This window comes from Geotrypetes seraphini, chromosome 9 (assembly GCF_902459505.1).
Source record: "Geotrypetes seraphini chromosome 9, aGeoSer1.1, whole genome shotgun sequence".
In the NCBI taxonomy this organism is placed as follows: Eukaryota; Metazoa; Chordata; class Amphibia; order Gymnophiona; family Dermophiidae; genus Geotrypetes; species Geotrypetes seraphini.
The window spans coordinates 149,665,482-149,685,352 of NC_047092.1; the positions used below are offsets into that span (position 1 = coordinate 149,665,482).

Here is a 19,871-nt window from a genome sequence, read left to right on the forward strand (position 1 = left end):
TCTGCCTTGCATCCATCTTTGGCATTAACTTAATGTTCAATTTTTCTGCTTTCTTTTCAAAATCTACGTTTCCATGTCTTACCTTCCCTTCCTATCTCTCTCTTCTTCCGTCCTATTTCCATGGTCTGGTATCTCTTTCCTTCCTTCCTTTCTCTCCCTCCCTCCTTCCTTCCTTTCCCCTGGTCTGGCATCTGTCTCCTTCCCTTCCCCCATGCCCTGGCATCTCTCCCTCCCCCTCCATGGTCTGATATCTCCTTTCCTTCCCTCCCTCCCATGAACTTGGCTTCTCTTGTTCCTCTCCTCTCCCTTGTTTTTCTTCTCCTTCCTTCCCTCTTTCCCCAATTGGGTTCAGCAGCAACAGAAGCAGCATTTCCCTTCCCCCTTTCCTGTGCAGCAGAAGCATTTCTCTTCCCCTTTCCCTCCCTCTCCCTTTCCCTGTACAGCAGCAGCAGCATTTCCCTAGGGTCCCCCTTTCCTATGCAGCAGAAGCATTTCTTTCTCCCTCCCCTTCCGTTCTCTTCCTTGTGGAGCAGCAGCGTGTCTGGCCGGCTCAGTTGATCATTCCATTCAAAGCCATGGGTGGCGGCTCCTTGCGAGATCCGTGCCTGCGTCTGAAGCCTCTCTGATGTTGTGACGTCAGAGAGGCTTCCGATGCAGGAGTGGATAGCGCGAGGAGCCGCCAACCCGCAGCTTTGAACGGAACGATCGACTGAGCCGGCCAGACACGCTGCTGCTCCAAAAGGAAAGGAAGGGGGAAGAGAAATGCTGTTTTGATTGCGTCCAGACCGCGGGCCGAAAAATAGCACCTGGAAAGCCACATGCGGCCCGTGGGCCGCGTGTTTGAGACCATTGCCTTAGTCACAAACTTGTTTTGCTCTTGCTGAACGATCAAATCAAAAACACTGATCGTTTTTCGTGAGCAGGTAAAAGTGGAAAGATAAGCACTCATTACAGGAATTGATCCATGTTACAGACTGTTCCAATTCTTTCTCATTTCCTGTCCAGAGCATAAAGATGACATTGATAAAGCAGTTCCATTTATATATCTTGTTGAGAAAAGGAGAATTGTAAATCCACTCCCTCTCATATGTAAGTTTGCTAAAGACAGGGCAAAGGTTGCACCCATAGCTACTCCTGACGTTTGGAAATATAACACATTGTTAAAAGTTAAAAAAAAAAAAAATAACCGTCACACACTCAACACATCATCCAACATAACTTAGAAAATGACTGTTGTGATGGGAACGGTATCCAGTGGGTCTTGATTTGTTTTCATTGTTGTGTTCTCACAGTTGGAGATCCGCTTTGTAGCTCTGTTGTAATTCTCATGTCATGTTATGTTATGCTTTTGCCTGTTCCGACTTATGCCTGTACTGTTTCTATTGCAATTTTCAATAAAAATGATATTAAATCTTTGGAGTTTTAATAAACATGATATTGGAATCTCATGGTTTTGATTCTAAGGGCTCCTTTTACTAAGGTGCGCTAGGGCTTTAACACGCGGAATAGCATGCGCTACATTGCTGCGCATGCTAGACCCGTTAGTTCTAGAAGCGTAGTGTGCGGTAATTTCCTTAGTAAGAATATTGAAGGGATGGAAACATCCTGAATATGGTACCAAAAACCATCACACAAACCAGACACAAAGGAACCAAAAGACTCATATGTACTCACTGACAGAATGGTAGGGAAGGGAGGACATAATGGAGATATTCCTTTAAAATTGGTTCTGTAGGGTGGCTAGGTTCTCAATGAGAGGAAGTGAAATTACACATGTGTGGTCTTTGGCACGCTCACCCTGTAAAGACGCCAACACGATATGCACTTGTGATATCGTCTTTTCCGAATTATTTGATTGTCCCATGAGGAAGGCATTCCATACTGCCGAAACTTGGATCCTAGTTGAGACAAGTCAAGCAATTTTATTGGAATTTTATAAAGTGTCATTTGGACTTTATGAAAATAAATTTAATTGTTGGTTTATTCATACATCTCCCTTGCTTTTTCTGTTTGCTTGACTTATGTTGAGGCTAACTTTCTTCTTTTCTTTTGTATATTATGTTAAGAGGAAATCTGAGAAAATATTACTTAATTTTGAGGGTGGTAGATACCTGGAATAACCTACCAGCAGAGGTTGTAGAAACCAAAACTGACAGAAAACAAGGATGTTTGGAACCTATACATTAGGGAGAGGGGTTGAGTAAAAAATGGGGGCCTGCATGATGTTTTAGCTATGAAAACTTTTATGTGCATCTACTTTTAACAATGGAGGCCAAAGTGAAGAAATAACAAAACCAATTTGAAAAAGGAGTGATTCTTTGCAAGTAGTCAGGCTTATGACTGATGGAAGATATCACAAAACCAAGGAAAAGAACCAGTGTTCCACAAGCAAGGTTGAAGATCCAAAAGCACAAAAGGAACACAAGTTTTTGGAAGACCAGGAATTGTATGTTTATTAAATTCTCCAAAATAAACCATCTTCAAAATGTGTGTCAGCTATAAATATCAGGTCTCTAATGTTCAATGCTCATTGAACATTAGAGACACAATATTTATACCTGACACAATTCCTGGACTTCCAGAGACTTGTATTCTTTTTGTGCTTTCAGATGGAAGATATCCCCAGTAGAGAATGACACGGTGAAAAAATTGGTCCCCGTCACCGCCCCGTCCCCGTCTCACCATCCCCGTCACCGCCCCGTCCCCGTCTCACCATCCCCGTCACCGCCCCGTCCCCGTCTCACCATCCTCTTCACCGCCCCGTCACCGCCACTGCCACCCCATTCACCGCCCCGTCACCGCCACTGCAATCCCATTCACTTTTCTTTATTTACGTATAAAGGAAACATTCTTTAAAACTTTAAAACTTAGTTAAATATTAGTTAATAACTATACAAAAACAAAACACGCAGAGAAAAAATTAATTAATATAAATTCCCTGACTTCCCTGCACTGTCCCCCCTTGAAGGTCTGTCCCCATCCTGAAAGCCTGATGCCCCCCCCCCGACGTCCGATACATCCCTCCCCCCGAAGGACCGCCGACTCCCCAACAATATCGGGCCAGGAGGGAGCCCAAATCCTCCTGGCCACGGCGACCCCCTAACCCCACCCCGCACTACATTACGGGCAGGAGGGATCCCAGGCCCTCCTGCCCTCGACGCAAACCCCCCTCCCCCCAACGACCGCCCCCCCAGCTTCAAAATGATGCCTGAAGTTACCTTGGGGGTTCTGAGCACTATTAATTTTAATTTATTACAGCACTCCAGAAATATTTTTCTAATTGTTTTAACTTGGAAAAGCGAACCAGGATTGTCTTAATGAAAGGCTTATGTTCTGCACTGCAGCCCTCCTGCCCTCGACGCAAACCCCCCTCCCCCCAACGACCGCCCCCCCCAGCCGACCCGCGACCCCCCTGGCGACCCCCACGACCCCCCCACCCCCCTTCCCCGTACCTTTGGTAGTTGGCCGGACAGACGGGAGCCAAAACCGCCTGTCCGGCAGGCAGCCAACGAAGGAATGAGGCCGGATTGGCCCATCCATCCTAAAGCTCCGCCTACTGGTGGGGCCTAAGGCGCGTGGGCCAATCAGAATAGGCCCTGGAGCCTTAGGTCCCACCTGGGGGCGCGGCCTAAGGCACATGGTCGGGTTGGGCCCATGTGCCTCAGGCCGCGCCCCCAGGTGGGACCTAAGGCTCCAGGGCCTATTCTGATTGGCCCACGCGCCTTAGGCCCCACCAGTAGGCGGAGCTTTAGGATGGATGGGCCAATCCGGCCTCATTCCTTCGTTGGCTGCCTGCCGGACAGGCGGGTTTGGCTCCCGTCTGTCCGGCCAACTTCCAAAGGTACGGGGAAGGGGGGTGGGGGGGTCGTGGGGGTCGCCAGGGGGGTCGCGGGTCGGCTGGGGGAGCGGTCGGAGGTTCTTGGGGGGGGCGGTCGTTGGGGGGGAGGGGGGTTTGCGTCGAGGGCAGGAGGGCCTGGGATCCCTCCTGCCCGTAATGTAGTGCGGGGTGGGGTTAGGGGGTCGCCGTGGCCAGGAGGGTTTGGGCTCCCTTCTGGCCCAACTACCAAAGGTACGGGGAAGGGGGGTGGGGGGGTCGCCAGGGGGGGTCGCGGGTCGGCTGGGGGAGCGGTCGGAGGTTCTTGGGGGGGGCGGTCGTTGGGGGGGAGGGGGGTTTGCGTCGAGGGCAGGAGGGCCTGGGATCCCTCCTGCCCGTAATGTAGTGCGGGGTGGGGGTAGGGGGTCGCCGTGGCCAGGAGGGTTTGGGCTCCCTCCTGGCCCGATATTGTCGGGGAGTCGGCGGTCCTTCGGGGTGGGGGTGCGAATGGTCCTGCCGGGGGGGGGGGATGAATCGGACGTCGGGGGGGGTGAACGGAGAGTCGGGACAGCGCACGGAGAGGCGGGGCAGTGCACGGAAGTCAGGGGGGTGAACGGAGAGTCGGGACAGCGCACGGAAAGTCAGGGCAGTGCACGGAAGTCAGGGGGGGTGAACGGAGAGTCGGGACAGCGCACGGAAAGTCAGGGCAGTGCATGGAAGTCAGGGGGGGTGAACGGAGAGTCGGGACAGCGCACGGAGAGGCGGGGGCAGTGCACGGAAGTCAGGGGGGGTGAACGGAGAGTCGGGACAGCGCACGGAGAGGCGGGGCAGTGCACGGAAGTCAGGGGGGTGAACGGAGAGTCGGGCAGCATGCGCGGTATAATCGTGAGCGCGTTATACCAAAGTTTTTGTGCTTATCATCGTGATTTCTGCGCGCTATACACGTGTGCGCGTTTTATACGGGTGCGTGTTATTTGCGTGAAAATACGGTAATCAGCCCCTTGATAAAGCTGAAGCATAAAGTATTCCTATGAGAGTTGAGATGCAACTGCTGTAAGCATTCTATACTATCATAACCTAATTCTTTGCTTTTATTTTCAAGAGCAGTGCTTCTCAACTCGGTCCTCAGGATACACTCAGCTGACATGGTTTTCAGAATATCGTAATGCATATGCATTAGGTAGATCTACATATATTGGAGGCAGTGCATTCAAAACTATCTCATGCATATTCATTGTAGGAATCCTGAAAACCTGACTGGCTGGGGGTGCCCCAAGTAGTGGGTTAAGAATTGCTCTTCTAAACCAGTGGTTCTCAACTCCGTCCTCAGGACACACCCAGCTAATTGGGTTTTCAGGATATACATAATAAATATGCAGTAAATATTTGTTTATTTATCCCATTTTCTATCCCATTCTCCCAAGGGAGCTCAGAGTGGTTTACATTAATTTACTCAAGTACTCAAGCATTTTTCCAAGTTTCAAGTTTATTAGGTTTTAATATACCGACCATCAAATAAATATCTGGCCAGTTTACATTACAATAAAAAATATAGATAAGAAAGAGGAATTAATATAATCAATATTTAGAAGTACATACAGTGTATATTAAAACATAAAACATAAACAAGACAAACTTGATTGTGAGGGAAGAGGTTTGTGGGAGGGTAAAATTACATTGTTAAGAGAAAAGGGAGAAAGAGGGAATGGGAAAAAAACATTTGGGTAGGGAAAAAGTCTTTTAGAAATAATTTTTGAAGGTTAAATAATTGAAAATAACAGAGAAAGTAGATACTAAACTGAAATGAATGCATCGCGGAATAGAAAAGTCTTTAAGCCTATCTTAAATTTATCCAGTTGTTGTTCGTCGCGAAGAGGTTGTGGTAAAGAGTTCCATAGCATTGGAGCAGAGACAGCGAAATTTATTTTCCGTGTGTAGTAAAAATGTTTAATAGAGGGGATCAGAAGGAGATTTTGATTTGTGGATCTCAGAGTACGAGATGAACATTGGGGAATGAGGAGTTTATATAGAAATGAAGGCAGATGAGAGGATTTTATTTTAAAGGTCAAGAGAATAATTTTATATGTGATTCGGTGGGCCACAGGAAGCCAGTGGGCATCTTTCAGAACTGGAGTGACGTGATCAAATTTACCTAGTTTATAAATGAGTTTCCCTGTCTGTCCCGGCAGGATCACAATCTATCTAATGTATAGTACTTGGGGCAAGTCTTACAAAATGGCTAAACAAAGTTTACTAAGTATGGTAAAAATATAATATGACAAATCATGGTATGGTGAAACATAGCATGGTGAGCATGGTTCAGCAAAACATAGCACGGTAAACCTAGTATTACAAAGCATGACTAACATAACATGACTAGCAAAAACGGTTAGGCAAGCATGCATGACGAAACATAGCATAGAAGGCATGGAACGGCAAACATTGCTGTTCTTCTCTAATTATGCAACAAAAATACACCATTCTCTAGTACCTATATAATGCTGTCAAGATACTTCAAGCACTGTTAGTAACTGCATAATATACATTCTTCACAGGTTAGAACTTAGTAATTACCAGCCTTTTAACCCAACCACACAAGTACTTCTCTACCAACTACTTGTCAATCAGTTACTCATTCTATAGGTTACTTGCTGTGAACTCACCAGTCAATATGGTATTTATGCATAGTTTTAGTGAAATATCATAGCTGCTTTCACCTTCTCATACACCCAATAGCAAGACAGATACTATAGATAAAGACCACAAGCCCCCCCCCCCAGGCTCCACATTTTCTCTTCAGGTTGCAGTATGATAGAATATATATATATATATATATTTATATATATATATATATATATTTTATTTTTTTTACATTTGTCTTTTATTTACATCAAAGCAAACAAACTTTGAATAAGAAATAAAATACAACTCCTGAAAGCAAATTTTTTTTCTATATCTTAGTTACAACAATACAGTCCACAAAAAGGAAAAGAGGAAGAAAAAACCTCACAACCAAGGGAAGTTGGAACTTTAGAAAAGGCAAAAGGAAATGTGGAGACTGTTAATCAAATCAATTTATATTTGATCAGGTTCATGGGCAATAGGTTCACTATCCGGTTTTCTAGAGACCGCCTTGCCTTCCAGGAAAAATTGTAATTGTTCAGGTTCATAAAAAAACGTAACGATTACTTTGATAGGAAATACAACATTTACATGGAAAGCGTAGTTGAAAGATAGCCCCCAAATTCAAAACTGTTTGACGAAAGGTTAAAAACTTATTTCGTCGTGATTGTGTCCATTTAGAAACATCTGGGAATATGGCAACCTTAGAGCCAAAAAACTCAGCTTTTTCAGTTTTGTAGAATAGTTGAAGAATTGCTTCTGTGTCTTGAAAAAAGACAAATATAACTAATAGTGTGGCTCTAACATTAATTTCTACCTGGGAAGATTCCAGGAATCCTGTAATGTCCAGTCCAATTGGTTCTTCAGCCACTACTTCTTCCTTACTTAAGTTAAGGTAATACAGTTTGTGAAGTGGAGGCATATGCTCTGTATTAGCCCTTCACCTCACCTAAATTGTCAATGTAAACAAGTTTTGACCTTTCGATTGCCTTGCTATTTTCTTCCTTGTTCAATCACACTGTATACAATTCATCTATTTGTTGTGAACCGCCTAGAACTCCCTGGGTATGGCGGTATACAAAAAAATAAATTATTATTATTATTATATTTGTCTCTGAATACTTCAAGACTGAGGTCAAAAATAATTGAAACATTTCCTTAGGAGAATACAATCTGGATACAGGAAAATTAAGGAGGTGCAAATTGAGGTTCCGATTAGCATTTTCCAGATTTTCTATTTTCCTAATTAACATATTTCTACCTCTTAAATGTTGACCAGATTGATTTTTAACTTCAGAAACTGACTTTTCAACTTGATCTAATCTAGCTGAATGTTGCTGAAGTTTTTCCTCTAACGCTTTAATTTGTTTTGTGAATTCATCAAGAGGAACAATAAACAATAGCTCCCTAGAGTGCCTCCATGTCCACGACTGTGGGCTTCACTGGTGGCTTTAGGGGTGAAATAGTAGAAGATCCTAATGCTGAAATCAAATCCAAATTCTGAGAGTCTTCCACCTCTCCCAAAGCCGACTGAGAGCCCGATCCTCCACGCGAGAGCGTCTCTCTCGTTGCGCTCCTCTGCAATGTTAATCCTTCCAGGGTCAGAGGGGAAACCGGCAGTGCCATTGGTGAAAAAACTCCCAATGCCTCCCGCTGCTCTGTCGGATCATCCTGCATTCCTCCGGGCCGTGGGGGAATTCCTGGTCCTGCCGGGCTCAACGATGTCTCGTCGTCCACGACGGGGGTCTGCCCACCCCCGGCAGCGGATACGCCCTGTTTAACAGGCACAGCAAAGGTGGTGATTGCTGTTTGCCGCGGCGTTGAAGTGGCAGCTGAAGCGGGAGGAACTGTCCTCTGCCTCCCTCTTCTCTTCGGCATACTCCGAAAAAGGTATTCCAAAAAAGTAATAGGAACTTTAGTCTTTTAAGCCTAGAGCAGGGAGCCTCCAACTATGTGACCTTCTCCATCCTATGATAGAACATATTTAATCTTCAACATATCCCTTTATTTCCCATTCCTTAGAATCTTCTCTGCTTTTCCAATGTCTTTTTGAATTTATAAGGAGGTATCTTCTGAAGGGGTCGATATATTTGCATACAAGGGAAGCATAACATGCAAATCTATCTCATGTATATTTATTGTGTGAATCCTGAAAACATGACAGCTAGGTATGCCCCCAAGCACTTTTATATGAGTGAAGCTTCTGCATGGTTGTTTCCTCACGCAAGACCCCAGGCAACTAGGTACAACAGTGTACAGTAAAACTGTGTCAAATGACTCCATAGGTTACAGATCTTACATTTTATTTGCCCCATCAGTTCTTCCAGGGCATTAGCTTTCCTGGAAACATAACACCAGCCCATATTATTAGAAAGGAACTAACTCCCTCCCATCCCCCACCTCTTCTACTAAGCCATGGTAGAATTTTCTACCGTGGCCCGTAGCGCTAAATGCTCCAACACTCATAGGAATTCTATGAGCATTAGACCAGCGTCGGAGCATTTAGTGCCCCAGGCCACTTCTACCATGGCTTAGTAAAAGGAGGGGGGTAAAAAACCTGCAATCCAGAAATCCAGGGTTGGGGTATTTTTTTATTTAGTTAAGCACAACATTCCATTAAAAAATTCTAATTCAATTCTTGTAAATATTAATCTTAGCTCAGTTCTTAAGCAGACTCATTCCTTGGCCAAATCTAGTACAGCCCTCTAATGCACTCAGTAGGAGAACAAAACAGGATATTTTTCTCAGCTATCTTTATTATACAGGAATACATCTGTCCATCTATTTATTATTCCAATTTTAGGAGTCAGAATATAGAAAACACAGTTTTAAAGTGACCTACAAAAAATTGAATAAAATAAATGACAATCAAAAAGAAATACTAACTGCTGTCTATACATGTACAGAATAATTTAGAGTAAATAAAAAATTACAGTTAAGTTAATCACAAATCACTTTAAATCAAGAATGAATCCCATTATATAAATAGAACTGACCCCTCATAGTACACAAGTACATAATCCTGACTAATCTGTTCACTTAAAACATAAAAAATAAATTTAACAAAAGATAGCTAAAATTCATCATTTCCATCATTAAGGTGGAGGCCGAAAGAAATGTACCTCTCTCCTAAAAGTATTATATTGATAGATATCCTTAACAAATATCTTCCAAATTAAGGGAAAAATAAACTTGCTTTTCAATTACTGTATTTCTTTTGTGTAAAAAATGTGATAAACGATGCTTGAATCAGGAAGGAGTATCACGCGGACCTCGCGGATCTAAAACCGCACGTCCTTAAAAATCTGAGGTCCGTGAACGTGCCACTCATAGTTTCTGTCTCTTACAGACCTCTATGACATTTTAGCGCTGACAGATCCGTCTCAGCATAGGGAGGGAAAAGTATTAGGATCCGTCAGCGTTAAAATCTCATAGAGGTCTGTCAGAGCCAAATTCTATGTCGGGCTTAAAGGATAAGCAGAGCGCAAAACGGTTAAACAGCCCTGTTAAGCGCCGGGTTTTCTGGATCTCCTGAAAGAGACCTCCAATTTGCGATCCAGGAAGCCTGATTCACTATAGTGTACCCTTACTGTAAACTATAATAAGATCCGGCAACCTATACATAAGAAGGCTTCTGCTCTGCCGCTCCAGCACTAGTCTCTGGCTCTGACAGACCTCTATGACATTGTAGCGCTGACGGATCCTAATACTTTTCCCTCCCTATGCTGAGACGGATCCGTCAGAGCTAAAATCTCATCGAGGTGTGTAAGAGACTGAAACTACGAGGGGCCCAGACACGGACCTCAGAATTTTAAGGACGTGCGGTTTTAGATCCGCGAGGTCCGTCAGGTCCGCGTTTTACCCCTTCCCGCTTGAATCCGGATCGCTAGTTTTGTTACGACAGCTGTCCAAAGCCGACTAAGACGACGGCAGAAGGTGGAAGCGCTGGCAGACAAACCCCCTGCGTGGAAATAGGAGCCGCAGCTCTATTACGTAGGGCTGCAGCCGGCACCATAGACGCTCCCAGCGAGGTTCGAGGAGACGCTAGTCACTTAGCAGCGTGGACATGCGCAACTTTGAGCAGCACCCGTGAACTCGGGGGATAACCCCCCTCCCCCCACCGCGTAAACCCGTCTCTCCCTCTTCTTCAAGCTCGCATATTGGCCCAATTCAGTCAGCGAGTTTTCTTAGACAAATGGGTCACCTAACCTACGCTTTGCGTCTCGCTGACGGTGCAAGTTTCCTGTCATTAAAAAACGGCAAACTGGGCCAAACTCTGCGCCCCCCTCCCCCCATGCTCCCACACGCAAAGGGAGCACATGGCAGAGGAGAAAAGCGTATGCTCCATTGAATATGTATTCTGAAGGACAATCCTGCAACCCTAAAAGTTTATTACTTCGCCTATAATAGGAATAAATGAGAATGAGAAATAAAAAAAAACTTATTTCCTTGTAAGAATTGGGACATGTGTTTTTACACAAAGTTTTAAAATATTTCTCACGTTTTGTCAACATTATTAGAAAACACAAATAATCCAGACTATCGAAATCCAAGATAACATTCTTCTACATTAGTCCAATTTAGAACGTAACATCTTCAGTTTTCCACTCGAACTGAAGACGTCATTATATGACCAATTTATTTTTGCAGCCACAGCCACTATTTCAGTAGATTTCTATCTAAACTACGTCACATCTTCCATCACTAGTTTTCTAGTGTGGCTTCGTTTTCGTCTTAAATTTCACTGAACTGCACAAAGCCAAGAATCCACCTGCATCCAAAATATGGCACCCAAAATCCGTAGACCAGTGATACCGACCACTCTAGGCAAATCAATGTTACCAGCACTTCAAATCATTTTCATTTTACTGTCCTAACCCCGTAACTAACCATCCTAGCCAGCCTCTCGTCTTCTCCTTCTAGGTACACCGAATGCCTTTAGTGCCCAGCCGAAACCTAAAGGGAGATGGCACCAGGTTTGTGAACTACCTCACCTCTTCCTCAGATGCCCATCGAACAACAACAACAACAAAAAAAAATACAGAAAGGAGAAAACTATTAGTACAACCTGAGCTCCAGCATTAGAAAAGGTCCTCGTGCCGGGCAAAAACCTCTCGGCCGCCTGTGCCCCAGAACCCCAGGCGCGAGCGGCTCCTACCTGGCACGCGCTGCCGGTGAAGCCCGGGCTGCAGGCGCAGCTGTAGCCAAGGTCTCCCTGCGCCGCCCTGCTGCAGGTGCCGTTATTCTTGCAAGGCTGTTCCTGGCATGGGTCCTCAGCCTGGGCGCCGCCCGCGGGGCTGGACAGACAGCCTCGGAGCAAACCGAGCAGCACCCAGAGGCGCCGAATGGGGAGGGATGGAAGGAGCATTGCAGAGTGCAGACTCACTCCTGGGACCGCGCGGATGGACGTCCCTCCGACAGAGGCTTCTGCTGCCGCCGAACTGAAACTGCAGACAGAGCTGCGGTGCAGCGATACCAGCCGCTTCTCACTTCCCCGGATCCGGTTCCCTAGGCAACGCACAGTGAGTGAGAGAGGGGCGCGCGAAGCCGCTTCCCATAAAGTCGGTCAGTGACGACAACCCCTGTCCTTCAATATTACAGTGCCCAAGGAAGCAACAGAGGGGAGGAGAGCGCCCTCTCTGCCGCTGCATTAACTGCAGGGGTACCAGCGCCTGAAGCCACTGTGTTGCTTAGGAAGTAGCCAGGAGCTGATGAAGAAAACCAAAGAGCTGCCTTTAATATCTTTCATCACCAACAATGGCAATATGTTGAACACTTTCTTTATCCAGCCTCTATTTATTGAAATGTCCAAACTGCTAGGTTCTGGCTAGATAATATTTTATATCGCTCAAGAAAGCCTCAGCCCCACCACTCCTCCGCTATATAATCTCATAAAGGCGGGAAGCATTACATGGTGCCTCATCATTGGCCATCCATATTATTGCGCTTAAAGTGTTTTTTTTATCTAGTTTATGGTGTTTGTTTAATAAATATCCAATATCTAAATGCATAAATATAAAATGCTTAGTACTTAGCTTAAATTAGGTTCATATTCAGCCAAACCTGGGACTCTGACCCGACATGTTTCGCTCAAGGGTCTCCCGAGGTTGCCGCTGTCATCCGACTCAAGTTACATATAGTAAACTTTTTTTTTTTTTTAGGTATATTACAAGAAGCCAGTAACAGAGTCGGTTGGGCTGCTAGATGACTGAGGGGTAAAAGGAGTGCTCAGGAAAGATGAGGCCATAGCAGAGAAATTAAATGAATTATTTTCTTCAGTCTTTACAGAGTAAGATAGGGGAGCTACCAGTGCCAGAAATGGTATTTGAAAATAAATCTTTGTAGCACTGGAAGATGTAATGGGTCAATTTGACAAACTGAAGAGTAGCAAATTGCCTGGACCTGATGGTATACATCCTCGAGTATTGATAGAATTGAAAAATGAACTTGAAGAGCTATTGTTTGTAAGTTATCTTTAAAATCCAGTGTAGTACTGGAAGACTGGAGGGTGGCCAACTTAATGCCAACAATCTTCTTTTCAAGGTCTCTCTTTGCCTTCCTTATCAGCACCTTGCATTTGACTTGCTATTCCTTATGTTGTTTCCTATTATTTTTAGTCAGATCCTCCTGCTTTCTGAAGGACTTTTTTTTTTTTTTTTTAGCTCTATCTTCCCTCTCCTCATTTGTCCCTCACCCCTGCCTGTCATTTGGTCTTCCTTGCTCCTTTTTTAACATTTTATTTAAATGGATCAATAATATACAATTCAAATAAGAAGATACAAGAAAAAGATAAAAGGTCTAACACATTATATGAGTGTGTGGCGCAGTGGTTGGATCTACAGCCTCAGCACTCTGGGGTTGTGGGTTCAAACCCCGCGCTGCTCCTTGTGACCCTGGGCAAGTCACTTAGTCCTCCATAGCCCCAGGTACGTTAGATAGATTGTGAGCCCACCAGGACAGATAGGGAAAATGCTTGAGTACCTGATTGTTAAACCGCTTAGATAACCTTGATAGGCGGTATATAAAAACCTAATAAACTTGAAACTTGAAAGCCCATGAAAGCCCCCAAACATTAAAAAAAAAAATAAACCACACTCCAAACATGAAACATTATATGGGGGGAGGACATATCAGTAATATGAATCCAGTCTCTTGCGTCTCCTTCCCCACAGTTGATTTACAGGGAGCAACTTCTCCCAAGAGAGTTTGCTAGCCATATCCTGATTCATGCTCCTATTGCATTTTTCCGGAGAGCAGTTAACTTAGTCATTATATGAACATTATCAAGCTTTAACAGAAGACATTCTTTCGAGGGCATTGCTACAGATTTCCAAAACACAGCCATGCCGCTGTAGCCACTAAAGAAACACAGAAACATGACGGCAGATAAAGGCCAAATGGCCCATCTAGTCTGCCCATCCACAGTAACCATTATCTCTTTCTCTCTCTAAGAGCTCCCATGTGCTTATCCAAGGACCTCTTGAATTCAGACACAATCTCTGTTTCCACCACCTCTTCCGGGAGACTGTTCCATGGATCAACCACCCTATCCATAAAAAAAGTATTTCCTCAGTTTACTCTGGAGCCTTTCACCTCTTAACTTCATCCTATGCCCTCTCATTGCAGAGTTTTCTTTCAAATGAAAGACTCGACTCTTGGCATTTACATTGTGTAGGTATTTAAACATCTCTCAAGAATCCAAATCACAATAACAAAGTATAAATACAATCAGCAAAAAATTGTTATTAGCCTAGTGGTGGGGATACCCCATGAAAATACATTTATAATAGGTGGAGAAAAAGCCTCAACTTATCAATAATATATGGACGGCAACCCAATGAGTTTAAGCCAGTCCTGTGCTCTGTATCATAGGCAAAAAACTCCACACGTTTCAAAATGTAATTTTTCAAAATGGGACCAAAGCCACCACTGTGCACAGGGAGCCAGAAAAAGAGCAAAACAGTTCACTTATCTTCTGACGATGGCGCAAACAGCAGCGAGTAGATCTTCCTGTTATAGCACTTCTCACGCTGACAAAAGACAAGGTTTACTGGGAGCTGTTACTTACAACGGGATTAACTGGAGGAGACTATTTGGTGCCCCGTGTCTCTCGCAGCAGTGGCAGTGCTTTGTTGGTGGCCCATCGGACAGGCACTGGAAGAGACGGACCCCTGACGTCATTGGGCCCGTCTCTACTAACTTCCTTAAATTGAACACCGCTGCCGTGGTTGCGGCTGCAGCCACGCGAGCCCCTTGGAGCAACAAGGAGCTGAAGAGCAGGAATTTAAGGTTGTATTATATTTAAACTGCCAGGACATGAGGAAAAGGAAAATTAAACCTAAGAGTTCAATACCTGCTGTATCTGGTCCTATGGACAGGCATTTGACATTATCAACTGATAATCCTCCACAAATTTCACTTGATATGAACTCTCTTGTATCGGGAGCTTCAATGAGCCCCCTTGAAAGGACTCCTCCCCTTCATCCAGTATCAAATGATAGTAGGAATATAAATCCTACTATTTCTACTGAATATGTGGTATCCTCCACTCAGACAAATAAATTAGCTTTTACTGGAATACTAAATCACTTGAATTTTCAGGTGTAGTGGAAGATCAACCACCAACAGTGGAAACACAAGATATTACCCTTAAAGATTTGTGGTTAGGTATTTGTAGAGTAGAAGGGTTTCCCAGAGAAATAGTGAAACAAACAGTGGACTTTTCACAGTCTGTGTCTGAAAAGTTTGAAAATGTGGATTCCAATTTAGGTTGTTTGGACAAAAGATTAAATGTGGTAGAAACTCAAAGTAATACACTTCAAGCTGTCTCAGTATCTGCTGTTAAGGATTCTACGGTGATACATTCTAAAATGGAATTGATGGAAAATATGTATAGAGCAAGGAATCTCCGCTTGGTTAATTTCCTATTAACTCATTTATTATCTTCTGAAATTTGGTTAAGGAAATTTTTTAAAGAAATACTGGGATTACCCAATGCGGAAAATTTCCCAATAAATAATTATTATTATGTTCCTCAAAGAAAAATAGAATCCACCCAGGAGGTGGACCATCTGGTTACAAATGAAATAAATTTGACAGAGTTTTTGGAATATAGTCAGGATGTGATCCAGAGTAGGTCCACTATGGTAATAACATGCATGAGTGAGATAGATAAAATGTTAATAATGAAACTTTACTTTAAAAATAGGCTGACAAAATTTTGATGAGACTTGGTTAGAATTTTTCCAGATGTCTCAAGAGCTACGCAATTAAGAAGGAAAGAATTTTTGAAATTAAAAAGTAGAGTTTTAGCTCTAGAGGCATCTTTTTATCTAAAATTTCCATGTAAATGTCTTGTTAAATTACAACTGAAACAACAAAATCTCCCAAACCCCTAGAAGGAAACTGAGATGAGAGGGAGAGACCGCTAGTAGAGGGGATCCACTCAAAAGGAAAATTAATTCAATTAAATATTACTGAAATATATAAGAGAGCCCTCAGTCACACAGCCTTCCTCCAGTCTCCCGGAGATAACGGCTGTCACTGGTTTGCACCCAGAAAGGTGTCAACTGTGAAACATCCCCAGGCTCTCTTGTGAGTTTTGGTGATAAATAACACAAAAGTGCAAAAGAGTGTATACAAAATCAAAAACACCCTTTCTACTAGTGGTCTCTGCCCCTGATCCAGGGGGGCCAAAGAAGGAAAGTTCAAGTGTCCAAATTCAATAATAAAGCCAATGGAAGATACTTAGCTTCTCAAGAAAAAACAGCCAGCGGGTAACCAAGTGTCCTACGGGATTCCGTTTCGGGGGTAGACCCCCTTCTTCAGGAACGGCTGGCTCAAGGCAAGAGCCCCAAAGTCAGCGGGCTGTAGCAGATTGGCAGTGAAAGAAAATGGCGCTTGAGTCGGGATGGACGCCTCCGATTTGAACTGCAGAACAGATGGCGTCACTGCATCATGCACTGCGGTCTCTCCCTCTCATCTCAGTTTCCTTCTAGGGGTTTGGGAGATTTTGTTGTTTCAGCTATATTTTCCTTTCCCATTTTTCGGGTTCATTCAGGACTTGTTAAATTACAAGACATTGAATATGTTTTTTGGATCCCATTCAACTGCAACAATTTTTAATAGCTCGAGAACAGAAATGAGTTTTTGTAAATAAAAAGTTTTCAGTTCCACTACTGAGAAATAAAGAGGATGTAAGAATCCCTAAATAGTAGGGAATGGTTTAAGATTCGCAAGGATGAATCAAGAACCATTTCCTTAGTTTTTTCTTCTTAATTTGTCTAGTTGAAATTGTAGCATGTCTTCCCATTGTTGTGGGCTTGGAAAGGAATTTTGTATGAATAATTAAGTATTGTTGAATCTTGTGTAAGAACCCTTTTTTTCTTGGTATCAGCTGATATTGTAATCATTAAATTTATAAATTTTTTTTAAAAAAAGTTTTTGGTGCTCCGATGAAGACTTTCAATACTTTTATGCAAAGCCCCGATGTGAAGAACATCGGTGTTTTGCTAGTGATCGATGCTCCAATGAAGAGGATTGCCGATAGCGTCGATACCTTATGAAAGTAGAATGAGGATGAGTGTTGCTGTCAACTTGAGGAACATCGATGCGAAGAAGAGCAACGTGTATGAAAAGAGGCTGAAGTGGTACCCAATGAATGTAAAGGGGAGAACAATGATACTCCAGATGTCGTTTGTACCGCTCCGATGAAAAGAACATTTCCCCCCAAATTGCAGCCAATGTGATGCTCTGTCAAGAGTAAGTAGGTCATAGTTGATGTAAACCAGTGTTTCTCAACTTCTTCAAGCCAAGTACTCCCTAAGTCTAACAAATATCAACCAAGTAACCCCACCCAAGCTTTGCCCCAGACCCCATCCCCATAATAATAGTACTAATTGTAATGCAATTTCTTCCATCCATTTTTCATAAACACAATATAATCTTATTAATACATGGTAACCCCAAAATGTAAAAAAAACACAAAGCACACAGTACGAAAAAAATCTTAATTATCATTTATATTTGGTTTTTTTTTAAAAAAGGTCAAGGCAGATGACTTTAAAATATGCAATGTCACCTCAGTAACAACTATAGAAAAATAGACAAATATAGTGCAAAATATAGACAGCAAATATAAATTCTCAAAACGGACACATTTCGATCACTAAATTGAAAATAAAATCATTTTTCTTGCCTTTGTTGTCTGGTGATTTCATGAGTCTCTGGTTACATTTCATTCAATATTTCTTTTTTCTGCCTCCTGCACGCTTCATCTCCTCTGGACCTCATTCCTTTCCTCAACCATCTTTCTCTGTCTCTCCATGAGTTCAACTTTTCTTACTCTCTCCTCTACCCCTATTGGTAACATGTCTCCCTCTCTCTCTCTCTCACTGTCCATCTGTCTTGAGAGATCCAGGCATTTCTCCACCCCCTCTACTGCCACATCCAACATTTCTCCCTGTCTCATCTCCTGGAGTATGTGCAGTATTTTTCACCACTGTCCACCAGCTCCATGCCCATTTCTCAGTCACCCCTCTCCATCACTGTCAGCCTAGAGGCTTATGGGAAATTATATCAATCTCACCCCTGGCATGGGAAGGCAGATAGACCCTTAGTGCAGGGAAACTGTGTTAAGTTTCCCTGATTGAATCATGACTAGCTAAAAGGTGTTAATGTCTGATTAAGAGGGTGCTTAGGACAATGATGCACAGATCAAGCCAGAGACTTAATCCCATCACCATGCTTGCAGGTATCTTACCCTCCTTTGTCAATTAAATTGACCATTGTCTCAAACAGTTTGCAAGTTCTAAACAGAAAGATACTGGGAGATACAATATTTTCTCTAGTCAGAATAAGATTCCAAGGTTTAAAAGCCTGCTCTCTGCTCTATCAATCTCTCTCTTTTTCTATGGAGCTATCAGTGTCTCTTTTCCTATCAAGCTATCAGGAGAGGGGTCTTGGCCCTCTCTCTCTCTTTCTATCTAGCTATCTCTTGGCTTGGCACTCTGGTTCTCTCTTGAGCTCTCTCTATCTTTCTGTCTATCCTTCTCTTTATCTATGGAACACAAAACATCACCCCATCCCCCCCTCTCTCTCTGCCTTTCCCTGAAACTTCACACTCAATTCCTTCTGGACTCTGTAAGGCAGGGGAACTGCTGGGCTCTCTATTTAAGTGTAATACTCTCTACTTAATTGTAATGATTATAAATATTGCTTTTCTGTAAGACTATTTCTATAATATATTCTTTATGCAGAAACCTCTGGCTGTGCCTCTGATTCTACTTCCTGGTGAGTCATCGGTGAGGGAACTGAACCTGGGACCTGGCGTTGGTCAGTGCGCATTTCACTTAACCCCTCCAACCTAACATTGTGGGGGTGCGACCATCCTTACATTCTATTAAAGTTACATTTTGGGGGCTTTGTCTCGGTCCTTCCTGATGATTTCATTTGGGTAAGTAGAATTCAAGTTGTTTTTTTTTCCCCTCCTTTTATGCACTGTGCAATAGGATTATGTATAGACAGAGTGATATAGAAATCAAAAGTCCTTGCAAAACCCTTAGATTGATTATACGTTAGACTGGATGACACACTGTTGAAAAGTTCCAGTAATATTGTGGGGTTTTATACTTGGTGAGATTTTATTTCTATTTTTGATTGATAGACAGAGTGAGATAGAAATCAAAAGTCCTTTTGGAACCCTTAAATTGTTTTAGACTGGATGACACAATTGTGAAAAGTTTCAGTAATATTTTGGGGTTTTATATTTGGTGAGATTTTACTATCAGTCTTTGTAGTTTACCTGTGCCAGTTTGCATTGTATGATTTGCTATTATATGCTTGCTAGGGTGTTGCATGTAAGAATATTTGAGCTGCTCTGAAGAAAAGCAGGGTTCAAAGTGAAAACAGTCACTCAATTAAGACACGCCACATTCTGTACTAATAACTTTTACTTTTTTTTACCTTGTGCTTTTAATTCTATTTCTTGTCAGTCTCTGCCCTGGTGAAAGGCCCAGTGCACACTGGACTGGAACTGGCAGCTGACACCTCTGCTCTTCTATATTTTATCCTGCTAAACTTCTGCCTGTAAATTTCAGGTACTAACCAGTGTGGGCAAGTATGGGCATAAGTGTATTATTTATGCCAATGACTCTTGCCTAACACGCTTTACCTCGCTTTTCTACCTATTAACTAAAGTCTCCCTCCTTCATAAGTGGGAGCATTTCAATCTCAAAGGCTACACACAGACAGGGACATTTAGAAACCCATTCTCTCTCATGAAATATATGAGCAAGGCCCACGAACCAAGGCAGACTTTTACAGCCTCAAATATGAACCCTTTTGATTTTAAAGAACTCACAGATATTGTACACAAATATTTTGACAAGAAAGGGGGTCCATATGAGGGTAATTTTCCAGAACACACATGGCACGA

General features: G+C 43.2%; 1 protein-coding gene across 1 annotated transcript in view; it reads right to left on the minus strand.

Moving 5' to 3' along the window:
- The window catches only part of DNER (delta/notch like EGF repeat containing), a 261,530-nt gene extending 249,525 nt beyond the window's left edge, over positions 1 to 12,005 (minus strand). The window contains exon 1 of the mRNA XM_033959607.1: positions 11,595 to 12,005. Coding sequence (XP_033815498.1) covers positions 11,595 to 11,804 — 210 coding nt within the window. The 5' untranslated portion in view covers positions 11,805 to 12,005. The remainder of the gene's footprint in view (positions 1 to 11,594) is intronic.
- Positions 12,006 to 19,871: the final 7,866 nt, after the last annotated feature.